The 21,070-nt window shown below is 41.3% G+C and overlaps 1 protein-coding gene across 2 annotated transcripts in view; it reads right to left on the reverse strand.

The window, feature by feature from the left end:
- NUP107 (nucleoporin 107) overlaps window positions 1-18,234 on the reverse strand; it is a 53,212-nt gene extending 34,978 nt beyond the window's left edge. Inside the window, exons 1-8 of one of the 2 annotated variants that reach the window (XM_054718878.1) lie at window positions 18,119-18,234; window positions 16,345-16,436; window positions 15,769-15,855; window positions 14,785-14,900; window positions 11,237-11,381; window positions 8,364-8,467; window positions 4,969-5,096; window positions 3,415-3,463 (exon numbers count right to left, since the gene is read on the reverse strand). In XM_054718878.1, the coding sequence (XP_054574853.1) occupies window positions 3,415-3,463; window positions 4,969-5,096; window positions 8,364-8,467; window positions 11,237-11,381; window positions 14,785-14,900; window positions 15,769-15,855; window positions 16,345-16,436; window positions 18,119-18,126 (729 nt within the window). In that variant the 5' untranslated portion in view covers window positions 18,127-18,234. Of the gene's footprint in view, window positions 1-3,414; window positions 3,464-4,968; window positions 5,097-8,363; window positions 8,468-11,236; window positions 11,382-14,784; window positions 14,928-15,767; window positions 15,856-16,344; window positions 16,437-18,118 lie in introns of those variants that run through there. The other variant, XM_054718879.1, reaches the window with a different exon arrangement.
- Between the last annotated feature and the right edge of the window lie 2,836 nt (window positions 18,235-21,070).

The raw sequence follows: 21,070 nt of genomic DNA on the forward strand, positions 1-21,070 counted from the left end.
AGGCCGACGCTCTATCCACTGAGCCAAACCGGTTTCGGCAATCCTTTGCTTTTTCAGAGACAAACTTACTCCAGATGAATCCAAGAGCTTATTATATAGAAAATAAGATTTAGATCTGGAAGAAAACATTGGAAAACATTTTTTTAAATAGATAGCAAAGGCCTTCTTTAACAAGACAGAAGATAGTGAATGACAGAGGAAAATATGACAAATGTGATCAGTTAGATATGGAAATATCAGCTTTACAAAGACCCCTTAAACAAAGTTGAAAGACAAGTGACAGAAAGAAGATGATTATCTTTAATATATACAAGGAAAGAATTTCTAGGAAAACAAGCTAAGGATATGAATATAGAATTTATATCATTAAAATGCCAAGAGCAAAAGACAAAGAGAGAATATTAAAAGCAGCAAGAGAAAAACAGTTAACTACCTCCATACGATTGTCAGCTGATTTCTCAACAGAAACTTTGCAGGCCAGACGAGAGTGGCAAGAAATATTCAAAGTGATGAATAGCAAAAACCTACAACCAAGATTACTCTACCCAGCAAAGTTATCATGCAGAATGGAAGGTCAGATAAAGAGCTTCACAGATAAGAAAAAGCTAAAGGAGTTCATCACCACCAAACCAGTATTATATGAAATGCTGAAAGGTATTCTTTAAGAAGAGGAAGAAGAAAAAGGTAAAGATAAAAATTATGAACAACAAATACATATCTATCAACAAGTGAACCTAAACATCAAGTGAATTAAAAATCTGAGGAACAGAATAAACTGGTGAATATAATAGAATCAGGGGCATAGAAAGGGAGTGGGCTGACAATTTTCAGGGGGAAAGGGATATGGGGGGGTGCAGGAAGAGACTGGACAAAAATTGTACACCTATGGATGAGAACGATGGGGGGGAGGTAAGGGCAGAGGGTGGGGTTGGAACCAGGTGGAGGGGAGCTATGGGGAGAAAAAGGAGAAACAATTGTAATAATCTGAACAATAAAGACTTATTAAATTAAAAAAATTATGATGGCTTCAGGCTGAAGTAGTGGCAACAGAAACAGAGATGAGTGGTCACAGTTGGGACTGAAGAGATAGAAGAGAGTCAACAAGACTTGATGATGGATCACATTTTGGAGAGGAGACAGAGACCAGGATCTACACTCTTGCAACATCATCAGCATCACCTGGGAGCTTATTAAAAATGCAGAGCTAGCCGAAACCGGTTTGGCTCAGTGGATAGAGCGTCGGCCTGCAGACTGAGGGGTCCCGGGTTCGATTCCGGTCAGGGCATGTACCTTGATTGCGGGCACATCCCCAGTGGGGGGTGTGCAGGAGGCAGCTGATCAATGTTTCTCTCTCATCGATGTTTCTAACTCTCTATCCCTCTCTCTTCCTCTCTGTAATAAAATCAATAAAATATATTTAAAAAAATAAAAAAATAAAATAAAAATGCAGAGCTACTCTAGCCGGTTTGGCTCTGTGGATAGAGCGTCGGCCTGCGGAATGAAGGGTCCCGGGTTCAATTCCAGTCAAGGGCACATGCCCGGGTTGTGGGCTTGATCCCCTGTAGGGGGCTTGCAGGAGGCAGCTGATCAATGATTCTCTCTTACCATTAATGTTTCTATCTCTCTCTTCCTCTCCCTTCCTCTCTGAAATCAATAAAAATATATATATTTTAAAAATGCAGAACGTATGCCCTGACCAGTGTGGCTCAGTTGGTTGGATGTCCTGTGCACCAAAAGGTTGCCAGTTCAATTACTAGTCAGGGCACATGCCTGGGGTTGCAGGCTCCATCCTTGGTAGAGGGTTGTGCAGGAGGCAACCGATCCATATTTCTCTCTTTCCCTCTCCCTTACTCTCTAAAAAAAAAAACAACCATTAAGAAATCTTTTTTAAGAAAATGCAGAACTTAGGCCCCACACCAGAACTAGTGAATCAGAATCTACATTTTAACAAGATACCCAGGTGACTCATGTGCACAAAACAGTTTGAGAAGTACTGATTTAGAGAACATTCAGGTTTCTTGGAAAACTGGCTATGGTACTGTCCAGTGAAAGACAAAATTGGGCCCTAACCAGTTTGGCTCAGTGGATAGAGCATCAGCCTGTGGACTGAAAGGTTCCAGGTTCGATTCCGGTCAAAGGTGTGCACCTTGGTTGCTGGCACATCCCCAGTAGGCAGTGTGCAGGAGGCAGCTGATCAATGTTTCTCTCATTGATGTTTCTAACTCTCTATCCCTCTCCCTTCCTCTCTGTAAAAAATCAATAAAATATATTTTTAAAAAAAGACAAAATTGGGCTTGGCTTTTGGCAAGTTTAAGTTATGATGCTTGAATAGAAAAGGCTAGACTAGATTAAAGTAGAATAAAAAAAAAGGTGCTTGCTCTTGAAGAGGAGCAGTTTATAAGTTCCCCTGAGTCTACTAGGAGGCAGAAAAGAAAAATATGGGGAAACTATTTATAGAATGAAACAGAGCCAGGGGATACATTCCTTTCAGGCTCTATCTTCTTTCTGCTTGGAGTCAAGAAAGGAATACATTCCAGCACTGCTGAGGAGTCGGCACAATTTAACTTGATACCCTTGCTAGGAACCAAGTCACTCAATCCTGCAACACTTTATCAAGATTGTATAAAAAAGTAAGCCCTTGAGCTTCTGCTGAACAGCCTGAGGGGCAACCCCCCTTAAATTTTCTAGAGGTTCAATGCTTGATAGAGAAGACAGTGAAATATGCCCCTTTTCACCTTTGAGGGCCCTGTCTGAAGGAAGAGATCTCTAGAGCATCACAGTGGCTCTTTCCGAGTTAACCAAGCATTTCACAGTGAAACTCTCATCTTTATCTTTTAAAAAACCCCAAAACAATCACAACAAAAAAGCAAACTATGATTGTATATATCCTAAGTAATAAAAGGGTAATATGCAAATCAACTGAACAGTGCAACGACTGGTGGCTATGACACGCACTGTGCAGGCAGGCAGGCAAGCAGAGCGGTTAGGGGTGATCAGGCAGGTGAGTGGTTAGTAGCCAGTGGTCCCAGATTTCAAGAGGGATGTCCGACTGCCGGTTTAGGCCCGATCCCAGAGGGATCCCAGATTGTGAGAATGCACAGGCCGGGCTGAGGATCCCTCGCCCCCGCACACAAATTTCATGCACAGGGCCTCTAGTATATGTATAAAAATGCATAGAAAAATGTCTGGTAGACTACAATAATACCAAACTCTTAGACTGAACAGTAAGAGAAATAAAGTGGACTTTTACCTTTTATTCTATAATATAAGTAAACATTTGATTATTTTATCTTTTACTATATCTTTTATTTACTTGAAAAAATTTTTAAATGAAGAAACTCAAAAATCAAATTCTACTACTAAAAACATTTTAATTTTAAGCATATATGAAGAACAAATTAATATAAAACTTACAGTAACTGCAAACATATTTTCATCTTCTAAGGCAGATTGTATCCTGTCTCTGGGGAAAAATAACACAAAATTTCACATAAGTATATAAAATCACCTTTTAAGCTATATGCATGCACAAACCTACAATCTAAAAAGTGGGTTTCAATTACCTTAGCCATCATGCTTTAAACACAAGATGCAAGTAGTAAATGCCTTCTGAATTTTACCTGAATAAAACTGATATTTCTTAAAAATACACCCTACAGCAAGCATATCAAACTCGCGGCCCAATGAATATTTTTGCAGCCCAGCCAATATAACTGTAAGAAACGTTTTAATAAAAATGTCATAACTTAATTTTTACAATATCCTTTTTTTTAAAAAATATATTTTATTGACTTTTTACAGAGAGGAAAGGAGAGGGACAGAGAGTTAGAAACATCGATGAGAGAGAAACATCGACCAGCTGCCTCCTGCACACCCCCCACCGGGGGATGTGCCCGCAACCAATGTACATGCCCTTGACCGGAATCGAACCTGGGACCTTTCAGTCCGCAGACCGACGCTCTATCCACTGAGCCAAACCGGTCTCGGCTACAATATCCTTTTATACGTAATTATTTTTAATGAACTACAATGTTCACTAATGACTAATTACTATAATTGTGTTGCATTCATTTCCCTTATGCACCTTACGTGCAGGCACACCATATCTCTCCACTAATACTAGCAGCGAATATTTTAGCAGCCAATTGCCACATCATTAGTCTTGGACTGACTTGTTTGTTGTGCGCAACAGGAAGTATTTCACTTTTGGAGAACAGGAAGAATAGGTTTATTTGTGTTACACTTATTAATTTGTGTAGTTATTCAGTATCTGGTAAGTTAATGTTCAAGAAAAATATTAATTTTTATTAAAATGTCCTATTATTTTATGTTAACGATTACTCATTTATTTCAGCCCTTTGTCTTCAGCATGTCTCTATCGAAATAAACCTACGTTTCTATGAAAATTGAACCTTTTATTTTTTTGCGGCCCACATAAACTTAAACCTTGTTTATTTGGCCATGTCAGCTTTTGAGTTTGACATGCTTACCCTATAGTCTTTAACAACTACCTGCTAATGCATACACCTAACTTTTGAATATTATGTTTTCATATGGTAAAAATAAAATTATGATTTTCTTTCAAGATTTTCTCACAAGGATGATAAAGTAACAGAATTAATCGATACCTCTGAGCATCTGAGGGAAGGAAAATTTGGTTTACTTCTTTCAAACATCCACATTACATAAATCCTCTTTCAGTTTTTTCTTTTAATCTATCCTCTCCCAAGTATTACAATATTTTTATCACTTTCCTTAAATCTTTATACATATCCAATTTTTAGTAGCCACCAGCTTTATGACCTGATATTCACCTCCTCCCTAATTCACTCCTAATAACTAAGGCATCAGAAATGATAAGCATAAAGAATAGCAGAACCTATTTCCAAACACATCCTACTCTAACTTTTAAATTAATATCCCTGTTGGTTTGTGTTTATTTTATTCATGACTTGTACACTACTTTACCTGTACAAAGAAGCCAGCAGCCTCCACGTGACCATCTCCTGTTGAAGAAGCCAGAGCATACTGGCTGTTTTTGAAAATTTTTGAAGACCAGGTGTTGCTCGGTTCACTATTTTACTCAGTATATTCACCTGGATTATAAGCACAGACATAAGGAAGTTTTCTATAATCCTGAGTAACAACTTTGTATTCTTCAAGTACATTGGGCTAAAACTAATTACATAACTAGTATGTATGTACATAACTATATTATACATATGTCCTGCCTATCTATGGTCTTTTTTTAACTGAATGTAATATAACATTTCCACTAGAAATGGCCTTAAAGTAAGGTGTGTTTATGTGAGTATATATGTAAAAGCTTAACATAACCTAGACTCAACAATTTGGGTACATTTTTTTCTCTTTGTACACTACCCAGAAGATAAACTAAATCTAACCTACACCCGACAAAATCATAACATGAACCAATTGAGTAGCAATAAAAATTAAAAATAAGGTATCTTCAAATTATGTCTGATAAATTTATACCATATAACAAATCAAGAAAAATGTTTTCTTAAGATTGGCACCAAAACAATGCCTTTTCTAGCCAAAACTTCAAAGTAAGTCCCTCTTTGTTCTAAACCAGTGATGGGCAACCTTTTGACCTTGGTGTGTCAAACTTCGCCAAAAAACTGAGCATAACTCGGGTAGTGTGTCACTTTGAGGAAAAAACATTATTTCGCAAATGTTTCATCCTTGGCATGTGGCTGCCTCAGCGGCCGCGTGTCATCAGAAATAGCTACGCGTGTCAGTGCTGACATGCGTGTCATAGGTTCGCCATCACTGTTCTAAACAGTTCTTAACCTTTTAGGGACTGAGGCATGTGTGAAAAACTAATGAAAGGTATGCATGTTCTCTCCAGAAACACACACAAAATATGTTTATCAGGAGGTTTAAGTACTCTGGGTAAAGGAAACCTTTCTCAAAGGTATTGATGAGCTGGCACAATAAGAGTACCCCCTTATCTTATCAAAGGGAATAAAGAAACATGATTATTCTCATTCAAAACTTGAAGACCCACCACCACAACAGGTTTCCCTCCCTTTGAAAAGTATTCACAAAGTAATGTTACTTCTGTCTTAAGGCCAGTTATTAATAAAAGTGTTATCTATACTCTCATTCAATAAATTCTTTTTTTCCTTTTCATTGAATTTATTGGGGTGACACTGGTTAACAAAATTATACAGGTTTCAGGTGCACAATTCCACAACATATCATCTGTTCACTATATTGTGTGTTCACCAGCAAGTCTCCTTCCATTACCATTTATTTCCTCTACTAGAGGCCCGGTACACGAAATTCGTACACTTGAGGGGGGCGGTCCCCTCAGGCCAGCCTGCACACTCTCACAGTCCGGGAGCCCTTAGGGGATGTCTGACTGACAGCTTAGGCCCGCTCCCCACGGATGTCAGTTGGACATCCTTAGTGCTGCCGCAGAGGCAGGAGAGGCTCCTGCCACTGCCGCTGCACTCGCCAGCCATGAGCCCAGCTTCTGGCTGAACGGCACTCCCCCTGTGGGAGTGCACTGACCACCAGGGGGCAGCTCCTGCGTTGAGCATCTGCCCTCTGGTGGTCAGTGCGTGTCATAGCAACCAGTCGTTCCACCATTCAGTCCATTTGCATATTAGCCTTTTATTATATAGGATACCATCTTCCACCTCCCCCCAAACCCTACCCTCAGCAAGCACCACTGTTGTCTGTCAGTGTCCCTGAGTTTTCTTTTTCTCAATCCCCCCAACGCTCTTGTCTCTTTATGGCATGATAGGCTTTTAACACTGAATACTACTCTATTGTCTGGATGTACCACAGTTGATTTATCCATTCACCTACTGCAGGGGTGGGGAATGTCCAGCCTGCTATGGACCATAGAAGGCCCGTGAAAGTATTTGGTCTGGCCTTACCAAGGCGACTGCAGGTGGGAATCAAAATTCAATAAATCTAGGAGTTTTCATAGCAGCATAAATTTATATTAAGTGAATTTATATTAAGTGAATGATGTTATAAATATCCAATTAGCCCTTGGCAGAAAAAAGGTTCCCTATCCCTAACATACTGAATGGCATCTTGGTTGATTCCAAATTAAGCCAATCCTATATAATAAAACCCTAAAATGCAAATGGACCCAACAGCGGAACGACCAGTCACTATGACGAGCACTGACCACCAGGGGGCAGATGCTCAACACAGGAGCTGCCCCCTAGTGGTCAGTACGCTCCCGCAGGGGGAGCGCCGCTCAGCCAGAAGCTGGGCTCACAGCTGGCAAGCACAGTGGCGGTGGCGGGAGCCTCTCCCGCCTCCATGGTAGCGCTAAGGACCCCTCAATCTGCAAGAGGGGTCCCAATCTGCGAGAGGGCTCAGGCCAGGCTCAGGCGATGCCCCCGCAAGTGCACGAATGTCGTGCACCGGGCCTCTACTTATGAATAAAGCTGCTACAAACATCTATATGCAGGTTTTTGTGTAAATATAAATTTGTAACTTATTTGAGTAAATACCAGAGTATGAACGTTGGATCATATGCTAACAGTATGCTTAGATTTGTAAGAAACTGTCTTCTAAAGTGGCTGTACCGTTTTGCATTCCCACTATCAATGAATGAGAGTTCCTGCTGCTTCACATCCTTGCCATCATCTGGTAGTTGTTAGCGTTTTGGATTCTTGCCATACCAATAGTACTGTGCCATCTAATTGTTTTAATTTGCAATTTCCTAGTGACATCTAATGGTGAATATCTTTTGATATGCTATTTGCCACCTGTATATGTTCTCTGGTGAGGTATCTATTAACATGTTTTGTCTATTTTTTAATTGGATTGCTCATTTTCTTATTATTGCATTTTAAGAGTTCTTTATATATTTTATTTTATTATTTTCTTTTTGTTAATCATCACCTGAGGATATTTTTTCCATTGATATTCAGAGAGAGTGGAAGGGAGAGGGAGACACACACAGAGAGAAACATCAATGTGAGAAAAACACATTGACTGGTTGCCAGGGATCGAGCCTGCAACTAAGGTACGTGCCTTTGACCAGAATCGAACCTATGTCCCTTCGCTGATTGCTCTGTCCACTGAGCCAAACTAGCTAGAGCTAAGAGTTCTTTCTTTTTTTAGATTTTCCTTTCTTAAAGCAACAGAATCCTTTTGTCTCCAAAATAAATTGTATATGGACCCTCAGTATGTAAAAAGCAGAGCTACTTGGGCTGATGTGCAAACTATGCCATCCCTGCCATTATACCCAAGACATCTCCTTTAAATACCATATAGAAATACACAAGTTGATGCTGTTCAAAAAACAAAAATACAAAACAAAAACTAGCATACTGAAGTTTGACCAACAATGGAGTGAATTAACATACCTGAACACTACAAATGTTTTCATATTCTTCTACAAGGTCAAAAACTGTAGTTGAAGAGTGCTTCAAAAAAGACTGAAGGAAATCAGAAAACATACTCATGGATGCTAGAACACATTAAAAAGAAAAGGAATAAAAAACATTAAATGACATACTTCTAGGTAATTGTTTGAAAACTTAAGAACATAGCTATGAGTCTTTTTTTATTGCAATATGTTTTAAAAAATTATAATTGTGGTAAAATACACATAAAATTTACCATCATAACCATTTTTAAGTGTATAGTTCAGTGGCACTAAGTTCATTCACACTGATGTGTTACCATCATCACCATCCATTCACAGAACTCTTTTCATCTTGTAAAACTAAAAAACTCAGAATAGTCAAAACAACCCTAACAAAGAAGAACAAAGCTGGAGGCATCACACTTCCTGATTTCAAACTATTCTACAAGGCTAGAGTAATCAAAACAGTATGGTACTGGCATAAAAACAGACACACAGACCAATGGAACAGAATAGAGACTCCAGAAATAAACTCCCACATATATAATCAACTAATATTTGACAAAGGAGCCAAGAATACTCAATGGGAAATGGACAGTCTTTTCAATAAATGGTATTGGAAAAACTGGATATCCACATGCAGAAAAATAATATTGGACCCCTATTCTACACCACTCATACAAATGATTAAAAATAAATTAAAGACTTAAACATAAGACCTGAAAACATACAACTTCTGGAAAAAAATATAGAGAAAAAGCTTCTTGTCATTAGTCTTGGAAGTAATTTTTTGGATATGACACCAAAAGCACAAGCAACAAAAGCAAAAATCAAGTGAGACTATATCAAACTAAAAAGTTTTGCACAGCCGAGACCGGTTTGGCTCAGTGGATAGAGCGTCGGCCTGCGGACTGAAGGGTCCCAGGTTCGATTCCGGACAAGGGCATGTACCTTGGTTGCAGGCACATCCCCTGTAGGGGGTATGCAGGAGGCAGCTGATTGATGTTTCTCTCTCATCTCTGTTTCTAACTCTCTCTCCCTCTCCCTTCCTCTCTGCAAAATATCAATAAAATATATTAAAAAAAAAAAAAAAAGAAAGAAAGAAAAAGTTTTGCACAGCCGAGACCGGTTTGGCTCAGTGGATAGAGCGTCGGCCTGCGGACTGAAGGGTCCCAGGTTCGACTCCGGTCAAGGGCATGTACCTTGGTTGCGGGCACATCCCCAGTAGGGGGTGTGCAAGAGGCAGCTGATCGATGTTTCTCTCTCATCAATGTTTCTAACTCTCTATCCCTCTCTCTTCCTCTCTGTAAAAAATCAATAAAATATATTAAAAAAAAAAAAGTTCTGCACAACAGAAGAAACAATCCTATATAACAAAGAGGTAATATGCAAATTAACCCTCACGCCCTTACAAGATGGCTGCCTATGACCAGTCTGCAGTGGGAGTTAGTGAGGGACAACCAAACAACTGGACAAGCAGGCTGCGTGGGGCGACCAGGCCGGCAGGGGGGTTAGTGAGGAATGACCAAACAACTGAACAGCAGGCTGCGTGGGGCGACCAGGCTGGCAGGAGGACCGTGAAGGGCAACCAGACCAGAACGGTGGGCAGTAAGAGGCAACCAGGCCGGCAGGGGGGGCAGTTAGGGGCGACCAGGCCGGCAGACGGGGGCAGTTGGGAGCAAGCAGGCCGGCAGGGGGCGCAGTAAGGGGTGACCATGTCGGCGGGGGGGCAAGGAGGGGGCTGTTGAGGGTGACCTGGCCATCAGCGGGGGACAGTTAGGGGCGATCAGGCTGGCACGCAGAGACACTTAGGGGCGACCAGGCAGGCAGGCAGGCAGGTGAGTGATTAGGAGCCAGTGGTCCAATATTGTGAGAGGGATGGCCGATGTCCTGGGGATCGGGCCTAAACTGGCAGTCGGGCATCCCCCAAGGGGACTTGGATTGGAGAGGGTGCAGGCTGGGCTGAGGGACTGCTCCCCCGCCCCCGTACACGAATTTCATGCACTGGGCCTCTAGTTAATAAAATAAAAAGGCAACCTATGGAGTGGGATAAAATATTTATGAACCATATACCTAATAAGGAGTTAATCTCCAAAAATATATAGCATTTGCATGCTGGCTTATGATGATAAAATTGCAAAGAACTTATAGGATAATGTGTAGATACAGAAAAAGCAAAAATTTTCCCCAAAAGGGAATGGTAATAACTAACCTAAAACTAGAAAGGTCTCGCCCTAACTGGTTTGGCTCAGTGGATAGAGCATTGGCCTGCGGACTGAAAGGTCCCAGGTTCAATTCCAGGTCAAGGGCATGTACCTTGGTTGTGGGCACATCCCCAGTAGGGAGTGTGCAGGAGGGAGCTGATTGGTGTTTCTCTCTCATCAATGTTTCTAACTCTCTATCCTTCTCCCTTCCTCTCTGTAAAAAATCAATAATATATATTAAAAACAAAACAAAACACAAAACTAGAAAGGTCTCAATACTGTTTGAAAAAACAACATCAATATCCAGGTAAAAGCAAGACATGTCAGCAGTGTTAGATAAAACTAAACCTAAAGAAAAAGAGAAGCTCTTTCAACAGTACAAATAAGAAAAGAATAAAAATATCAGAAAACTGTCTACTAATAGGCTAACAGGCTGCTCTTTACGCTGAAGGATGAAATGGCAAGATGCTGCTCCAACTGAGAACTAAGGTGAAGTCCTCAAACTTCTAGAGCTACTACATCAATTGGCTTGGCCATTATCAGAGCCAATTAGCTCAACAAAAAAAGTATTTAATGATGACATTCAGGAACAGGAGGGAATAGCTTCCTTGACCTTAGTAAAGTGACAAGCTACCCACTGTTACAAACAAAGCTCAAAGCCATTTACCAGCTTCTCCAGGATCATCCTCACGTAACATCACAGCACTGAGAGTTACGTCCTCTGTTACACCATGGGGCTCTATGTTTGTGAAGAGCCCTGAACGCTGTGCTGAGAATGCAGCGGTCCAATTACTGTCATCCAGATTAGTTACCTTATAAAAAAGGAAGATAAAAAAAAGGAATGGAGTTATTGCCATTGAGTGAATAAAGACATTAATACTGTTACGTTTTTTAAAACATTATGTATATTTTCCATTTTCAAAAGATAGCCGTGGGGGCTATTTTGTTAAGGAAAGTGTGGCTTTTTAAAATTGCTTTCTTCTTTGTACTACTCCGGCTTTAAAAAAAAAAAAAAAAAAGCCAATAGAGACTACATCTTGTAATATTTAAGCTAATATAGGTAAGTAAGTAAGGAATTCCTACCGCTCTAAGTTCACATTAATTTTTCACTTTGGGGAAATTGTACTGGACAAATGACCCAGCTTCTTCAACAAATAAATGGTAATTTTAAAAAAAGATGAGCGAGATGCCCAGCCAGCATGGCTCAGTGGTTGAGCGTCGACCTATGAATCAGGAGGTCAAGGTTCAATTCCCAGTCAGCACATGCCTGGGTTGCTGGCTCAGTCCCCAGTGTGGGGTGTGCAGGAGGCAGCCGATCAATGATTCTCTCTCATCATTGATGTTTCTATCTCTTTCTCCCTGTCCCTTCCTCTCTGAAACAAAAGAAAAGAAAAAAATGAGGGAGAAACTTAAGAGATTTAAAAGACATATCAAGCAAATGCAATATGGTGAACTTGTTTGGTTCCTAATTTGAACCAACCAACTTAAAAAAAAATTGACACAACTGAGTAAATGTGAACACTTAATGAATATATAATAAAAATATAAAGTAGATATGTGAAATGATAAAGGAATTAGTCTCTATATGTTTGGGGGAGGTTTAAATATTAGAGATACTGTAGGTTTAGTTCCAGACTACTACAATACAGTGAGTCACATAAATTTTGGGGTTTCTCAGTATATATAAATCATGTTTACACTATACCATAGTCTATTAAGTGTTCAATAGCAGTATGTCTAAAAAATAATGCACATACCTTAACAAAACATACTTTATTGCTAAAAAATGCTAATCATCATCTGTGCTTTCAGTGAGTCATAATGTTTTGCTGGTGGAGGGTCTTGCCTTCAATTTATAAAAAAATGCAGTATCTGTGAAGCACAATACAATGATGTATGACCTGTATGTACTGTGTTTATGTTACAGAAAGTGTCCCTCTGTCTCAAAGGTATGTACTGAAGTATTTATGAATGAAATTCCCAGTCAGGTCACAACACCCTTTCAGTGCACAGGACAATGGTTATGAAATTTGAGAGTTGTAAAGTAATATAGGGGAAATGTCATGGGTATAGATGAAACAAGATCAGCCATATATTGTTAACTGTTGAAACTGAGGAATGAGCACATGGGGGCTTATGCTACTACTAGTGACCCGGTGCACGAAATGTGTGCATATTATAAAGGAATTAATTAGAGGAAATATTTTAATATTGCTATTTGCCCTTTCTCTATAATAGAAGTGTCAGAGATGAAAGAAAATTAGTAAAATGTATATGAAAATCTTCCTCCTGTCAGTCTAGGGCACACCCCGGGACCCAGAGTCAAGTCCCCGCCCACCCACATGCACCTCAAAATTGCATGAGACCCAGACCCAGCTGGCCCCACCCCCATTGGGCTAGATCCAGACCCGGCCGGCCCCACCCCCATCAAGCCCTGCCAGGTGGGGGGCGCAGCCTCAGGTCCCCTGTCCCGGCCCAGTGCCAGGCAACCTCAGGTCCCTGCTGATTGCTCATTAAGGCTCATTAAAGGAACTTGGCCTCTGCTATGGGCGCAGCCATCTTGTGTTATAGGATCCCTGCCTCGGCTGTGGGTGCAACCATCTTGTTATGGTGTGACGATCAATTTGCATATTCCCTCTTTATTAGATAGGAGGATTCTATTTGTGGATATATTTTAAAAGATCCATAATAAAGTTTTTTTTTAATCCTCGCCTCAGGACATTTCCATGATTTTTAGAGAGAGAGAAACACCAATGTGAGAGAGAAACATCTACTGATTGCCTCCTGCACTCACCTGGACCGGGACTGAGATTGAACCCAAGACCTTTCAGTGTACAGGATGATGCTCCTACCAACTGAGTCACACTGGCCAGGTCCATAAAAAAAGTTTTTAAAAATTCACCTTTATTTAAAATCCAGGCATAAGCAACAATGAAACTATACCTTTAAATCAGTCTCCCAAGGAAAATGCTAAAGATGGGTGGTGAAACCCTATATATTCATGAGATAGTAACTATGGGCTGAGGAGAACTCAGTTTTAGCTATTAGAGACTGATTAATAGTTCACTCCCTTCTGGGTATTTATCATCATTAGTGTAAAGATCAAGTGAAATCTTACACAGCAATGACATTTTGCATTCAGAAAAATACTTTGCTCCGCAATCAAATCTTGGTAAGCAGATATATGGTAAAATTAATGTAGAAATTTTACTTCCTTCAGGCAACCTACATACACAAGGCCACCTCTTATAGCCAATATTACAACTGGCAAAACAAATCAAGAAAATACGTTTGACTGCACAATAATTCCTAAACATTTTATAATAATCAATACACACCTTATTCTACCCTTGCCTTTAAGAGAGTAACAATTTTACTATTAATATTGCAGCTCTGAAGCCAGTAAATAATAAAAGTCATCTTTTGCTTAAATACAGAGGCAATCAATTCCCTCATGTTTTTTTTTTAAATCCTCACCTGAGGAAATGCTTAGAGAGAGGAAGGGGGGCAGGCAGGGAAACATCGACATGAGAGAAAAACATCTACTGGCTGCCCCCCAACCCCTGAATGTGCCCCAATTGGGGATCCAACACACAACCAGGGTATGTGCCCTCACTGTGAATCAACCAGCAACCTTTTGGTGCACAAGACGATGCTCAACCAACTGAGACACTCCATCTGGGTCACTCATGTTTTTAAGTACAACAAGCTAAATCTTGCCAAAATAAACCAGTTTCATAAGCAGAGTAAACTGTTCAGAGACCAGATCATTGTTACACTCTATAAATCCACAAGACTATAATAAACATTTTAAAGATCAAGTTAACCTTCTAAGTCAAAGACAGGTTTAACAAGCAAAACCGCTCTTCAGAAAGCACCAAATTTAGACAATTTCAAGTGTGGGTAAAATTTGTGCCTTTTTAATAAGCACAGAGCCAAATACAGAAGAATTGTTTTTATCTCGTTTTTGGAATTAAATGTGCCTACTAAGTCCTCTACTCTCCCAACAAAACTCTTCTGTTTTTATCTTTCTTCCTAGTGAGATACAATTCTTTCTTTTTCTGTAGTATTTTAAACTAGGTCAAGTCATTCCGTATCACAGTTTATATGACATTTCTTCTGCTATTTTAAATACTGTACCATAGTGATTCCTAAAGAGCATCATATCATATTTTTATGAAAGAGAGAAAATTTCAGTCTTATTTTTCAACATACCATAGATAGATTTCCCAATAACCCCGAAGACTGTGTAAACCGGGGAGACCTCCCGCCCGTTCCAAGAATGCAGGAAACATCTGGCTGCCTGAGAAAGCTTCGGTTTGGTGGAGTAACTACAAACAACAAGTTAGTAAAAAGAATCCAGAGTGCATAAGCATTGATCATGAAAACAGAACAAGCAAACAAACAATAAAGAACAAATAATATTCAGTTTTCAATTACTTCAATTATAACCAAATACTTTACATATTCATTTCCATATGAAGAATTTAACTTATTTTGGTAATATTGAGCCCATCAAGAAAAATTTTACGCCCTAGCTGGTTTGGCTCAATGGATAGAGCGTCAGCCTGTGGACTGAGGGGTCCCAGGTTCGATTCCGGCCAAGGGCACATGCCCGGGTTGCGGGCTCGATCCCCAGTAGGGGGGCGTGCAGGAGGCAGCCAATCAATGATTCTCTCTCATCATTGATGCTTATATCTCTCTCTCCCTCTCCCTTCCTCTCTAAAATCAATCAATAAAATATATTTTAAAAAAGAAAAAGAAAAATTTTACTGCAAACAGAGATGCTTTCATTATAGCATAACTGAGCAGTAAAAAAGAACACTAATGAGTCAATGGATTCTTCATATTCTAATTTTATAAAATAGCACACTGAAGAGGAAGTACATTGTAGAGGGCATGACCTTTGGAGTAAGCAGATCATTATTTGAATTTTGGTTCTATTATTTACATACTTACTTGGCTATGTTATCAGCATTAATTAACTTCTCCAAGTCTCACTTTCAGTTGTGGCAAAATAGAAATAATACCTACATCATAGTTATTGTGTATTTATGTAAAACAGAGTTATAAATAGCAACTGCAATCATTATTTGTTCTTAATTATTGATATTTCAACCAAATATAATTTATGTGTATCATAAGTGTTAGCTACTACTACTACCACTACTTAAATACTTTATAAGCAGAAAATCTTACAAGGCGGTCGAAATGAGCTGGGAGTTCGAGGGGTAACCTGGTTTCTTGGAGTGGTATTGGCAAAATTTTCATCTTGGGATGCCCGAACTATAGGAAGTTAAGAAAAAAATTTCCATGTACAAAATACACCATTAAAGTTAGAATGAACCATGTTTACACTATACAAAATACATGAATACATTTTTCAAGGACAAGGGATTTATGTCTATCATGTTTTCTATGCAAAGAGTAAATAATTCTCTCTACCATTTAAGTTCTCAGATATCAGTCTTAGATTACTGCACACTGAACTAAGAGTTCTTAGTCACATTTCAAATTTTAAAAAAAGATATCTAATCTCAGCAGAAGCAAACCACAATATGACAGCAGTAAAATGAAATATCCTTATTTTCACGGAGACATAAATCTTAATATCACTGAATTTCAGCATATTTACCTGAGGAGTCAAAAAACTAATTTCTGCAGCATTTTATTATTACAGCTAGTGTTTAATACCTCTCATGATAAGAAAATTCTATAATCCTGATCCCAAACATGCTGCAATTTTTATAATGATAATTAAAATGCAAAGGATACTTAAAACTCTTTTTTGAGCACTCTGTTTCCGTGCAGTCCGCGTCACCTCTGCCTCCCGGATCACAGGGGATGGCATCTCTCCAAAGCCACTCCTAAAACAGCATAATCAAGCTCATGTGAATGAAATGAGAATGTAGCATTTGCACAGAACTTTATCATCACGATTGGAGCCAAGGATCCTGAGTCAGTCAAGGTATACAAATCATCGCAGTAGCTACGTCTTTGCTTTTTGTTGTTGTTAATTCTCACCTGAGGATATATTTTTCCCCCACTGATTTTTAGAGAGTGGAAGGGAGGAAGGGAGCGGGAAGAGAGAAACACTGATGTGTGAAAGACATTGATTGGTTGCCTCCCACACATGCCCCAACCGGGGCCAGGGATTGAACCTGCAACCGAGGTAGGTGCCCTTGACTGGAACTGAACCCATAACCCTCCGGTGCACAAGGACTGAACCTGCAACCAAGGGGAATTGACCCCTTCGGAGCACAGGCCAACGCTCTAACCGCTCAGCAATCTTGGCCAGGGCTCATCTTTGCTCTTTTTGTTGACAATGCCCTTCCAGTTCTAAATCCTGCTCATCCCTCAAAGTCCTGCTTAAATGTTACCTGCACAGACTTCTTGGCTTTCTAGCACGCAGTACATTTTCTCCTTTGCAATTATTTCAACACTTGGAATGAGCTTTTCCTTCACTTAAAACCTTCAGATAACTACTGCTGGCTTACAGAATCAAGTCCAAACTTCCTCCCATGGTTTTTACAATCTGACCCCAGCTGACCAATCTCAACCTTATATTCGGCCACAAACATCACCCCCATACAAACATAAACATGTGACCATTTAGCTACAGAAAGCATGCACTTTCATATCCACACACCTTTGTACATGCTTCTTTTACAGAGGTGGCCCCCATGGTCTACCTGGTGCACACTTACTCACCAAAGAGCCTCCAGGAGTCTGGAGACTCCCACATCCAAGTGGCAACTTGGTTCTTCTATTAATAGCTTCCTAACTTTGACCACGTTCCTTAACCTCTTTTAGTCCAGTGTTATCTATGAGAAGAGGATCATAGCATCTCTCCTCACAGGGCTGTTATGAAAATTACATTAGCTAATAACATATTTGAAGTGTTTAAGGCACTCAACCTTGGGCTACTATTATTATTCAGAGACCCACTAGAAGGTTACCTCCATTGAGAGGTCTTCACGATACCGCCCGTGACAGGGAGACGTAACTGCGGCATTTCTTTTCCCACAGAGCAGTACGAAACTGCTTGTACTGCTTGGTTGTCTCCTCCACTACAGACCTAATTCCCCGAAGGCCAAAACCTCCAACAACACCTTTGTCAAGGCGGCTAGCTTAGTGTCAGGGCCAGAGGAAAACTCAAGTCAATCACTCTCTGATGCTGGAACTTGTACTCTGAAAGTCTGCGATGAGATTCCTAGTTCGGTTATTGACTGGCTTTGCGATCTCGGGCCGGTCATTGGGCATCTCGCACGCAGGGCCACCTTCTACCCCGCCCCCCGCCCAGGAGCCGAAAAGTGCTCGGCAAAGGCGCAGCACAGACGGCAGAGCCGCCGCGCGATTAGCTTTCTCCGCATCCCTCTCCCACCCAAGCGGGCCTTCCTCCATCAGCTGCAGTCCCCCAGTCCGGGAAAGAGTCCTAGGGTCAGCCCGGGCCCTGCTTGGTTTCGTTCTGCCAACAAGCAGGAGGGACGAGTCTCTGCTTGTAGGCGGAAGTTGCCTCTGAGCTCAAGCAGTCACCACCAGAACTGACCTGTCCATGGATACAGCCTTCTCCAGCCAGAACCTTGTTAATTGTATTTCAGCTCAGCTACCGCGTTTCAGCCTTCCCGCTCTCCGGAAGCAAACCCTTCGACCCGGAAGAATGTTCTGGCTACGTCGCCTTGGAGAAGAGAGGGGGCGGGGGGCGGGGCAGAAACGCCTGCGAGCTCGGAGGCAACTTCCGCCTACAGGCTCAGGCCCGATCTGCGCAGGCGCGAAGGTGTGTCCGTGGGGGGCGGGACTATCCGGACGGGGGCGGGGCTAGTCACGCAGGGGCGGGGCCTGGGGCAGGGTTGAGCGCGCTGCGGGGCGGCCGCTTGGCCTGACTGGCGTTTGTGGGCGTGATGGAGGCGCCTGGTTATCCTACTGGGAAATTTGACTTACACGGATAGCTTAGAAAAAACGTGAAGTCATTTCCTGGTATTTCCTGCGCGAGAGAGCCTGGAGTTGGAATACAGACGTGCAGGCTCTGCCCTCCACCTCGGGGGTCTCTGTCTCTCTCTCCCTGTACTCACTTTGTTTGAACTGTAGTGTAAACCCCTACAGTGTTTGAAATTGTTTTTCATAATGGCTGCTTGTTCTTTACTTGGTAGGTCTCCCTATGAAGGAGAAAAGGCTTACCTGCCTTAAAAAGCATAAAAGTACTTCAAAGAGCAACGTAGGCAAACGTGGTGTGTCCTGGCCCCCCGGAGGGAAGCAGTGGAAGGGTAGCAGGTATTGACATTCCGCTCTCACCCTGGTAAGGCCGGTCCCGGAGAGGCCTCCTCGGACCTGCGCCCGCTGAGACCCCTGAGCGTGCTGAAAAAAACGCCGGCTCGGCCCCCTGCAGCCGCCCATTCTCACCCGTGGAATGGAGATAAGGCCTTCACGTTAGAGGTCTTCTGAGGACTAAAAACGAGATGTCAAATGTACACTGCACACGGGTAGTCGTCATCGAAATGGTACTTTTCTTCTCCGCCCTCCTTCCCAGCTCCTCCTTTTCCTGTACAAAAAGTGCACTTCTTCTCTTTTGCCAAGTGAATTGTGACCCTCACGATTTTTGTCAGTGTCATGGCAAGTTTACTCAAAGTGTGAGCCAGGGGTTCAGGTTCTTGCCATGGTTTTCCTGGCATGCAATTCCGGTGTGTTTTATTCGTATAATGTACTGGAAGTGATTGGCCATAAGGCACACAGTGAAAAAGGAAGAGCAGTTTGGGGCAAAGGATTAGCCCAGTGTTCAGTTCATATGCAAAGAGAGGACACTTGTTGAAAAGTGCCCTGGGGTTCATTTTTTGATACATTTAGTAGATATAAGCACCATACTATCCGAACATACTTCAAAATATGTTCATTTGATTTCTTTAAAACTACTTGAAATAAATCCTTGTGTGGTGCGTATTGTATACACTAGTTTTATTTTGAGGGTTTTTGGTTTCAGTGACAGAAACCAAAATTCACTGCAGCCAACCTAAGAAAAGGGGATTTTACTAGGAGCCCATCAGGAACTCACAGAATCGTGGAGAAGGGGATTTTACTAGGAGCCCATCAGGAACTCACAGAATCGTGGAGAAGCTGGAGAAAAGGCTTGGGAAAGAACAGCTGCTCAGGAACTCAGGTCCAGTAAGTAAGCAGCCATCCTCAAAACACTCAAACCTGAACTGCCCGATAGGGAGCACCATTTCCTCTCCCTCACCCCCAACAGCTGAGAAGAACAAACATCATTGCCCCCCACCCCACCGAGTTTTTATTTTGAAAAATTTCTGAACTACAGAAAAGCTGTAAAATAGTACAATAGGCATCAATATACTCTTCTTTATTTTATTGTTGACAGTTTTACAGATGTCTCCTTTACCTCCCTCCACCCAGCCCCTGCCTCCCCCCCCCCCACCCCCCAGATCTTCACCACCCTATTGTCTATGTCCATGGGCTATGCATATCTATAATAATAAAAGCGTAATATGCTAATTAGACCAGACGTCCTTCTGGACGACCTTCTGGACAAAGCCGGTGCTGTGAGGGAAGCCCGCATCCTGGGTGCCAGAGGGAAGCCAGTGCTGGCAGCCGGGGTAAGGAAGGCCTACTCTTTTTTTTTTTTTTTAAATATATTTTATTGATTTTTTAGAGCCAGGAAGGGAGAGGGATAGAGAGTTAGAAACATCGATGAGAGAGAAACATCATGAGAGAGAATCATTGATGGGCTGCCTCCTGCACGCTCCCCCTGGGGAAGTGTGTGCAACCAAGGTACATGCCCTTGACCAGAATCGAACCTGGGATCCTTCAGTCTGCAGGCCGATGCTCCATCCACTGAGCCAAACCGGTTAGGGCGGAAGGCCTACTCTTGCACTAATTTCATGTATCAGGCCTCTAGTAAGTATATAAGTTCTTTGGTTTATCTCTCCTCGTCCCCGACCCCCACATAGAGGTATGTCAGTCTGTTCCATGCCTCCAGTCTTATTTTGTTAGTCAATTCATTTTTTTCATTAGATACACTCTTTTAAAGCAATTTTATTTATTGATTGATTTTAGAGAGAGAGTAAGGGAGAAAGGAAGAGGAAGAGAGAGAGAGAGATCCATTTATTGTTCCACTTATTTATGCATTCATTATTTGCTTCTTGTATGTGCCTTGTCCAGAGATCAAACCTGCGACCTTGGCATGTCGGGATGACACTCCAACCAACTGAGTTAACTGGGCAAGGTGGCTTCAATATACCTTTCATTAATTGCTAACATTTCTGCACAACTGCTCTCTCCTTTTTGTTTGTTTTTGCCTGAACCATTTGGAAGTTAGCTGTACACATCTTGACACTTCACCCCTAAGTACTTCAGAATGTATATTCTAAATCAGGGACAAAACATTCTTCTACCTAATACAATAAAATAAACAGAACATTTGACATTGACAGAATATATATTCAAGTTTCCGCAGTTGTCTCAATAATGCCCTTTTTAACAGCCCTCCTCCAAG

The sequence above is a fragment of the Eptesicus fuscus genome, chromosome 7 (assembly GCF_027574615.1).
Source record: "Eptesicus fuscus isolate TK198812 chromosome 7, DD_ASM_mEF_20220401, whole genome shotgun sequence".
NCBI classification, from domain to species: domain Eukaryota; kingdom Metazoa; phylum Chordata; class Mammalia; order Chiroptera; family Vespertilionidae; genus Eptesicus; species Eptesicus fuscus.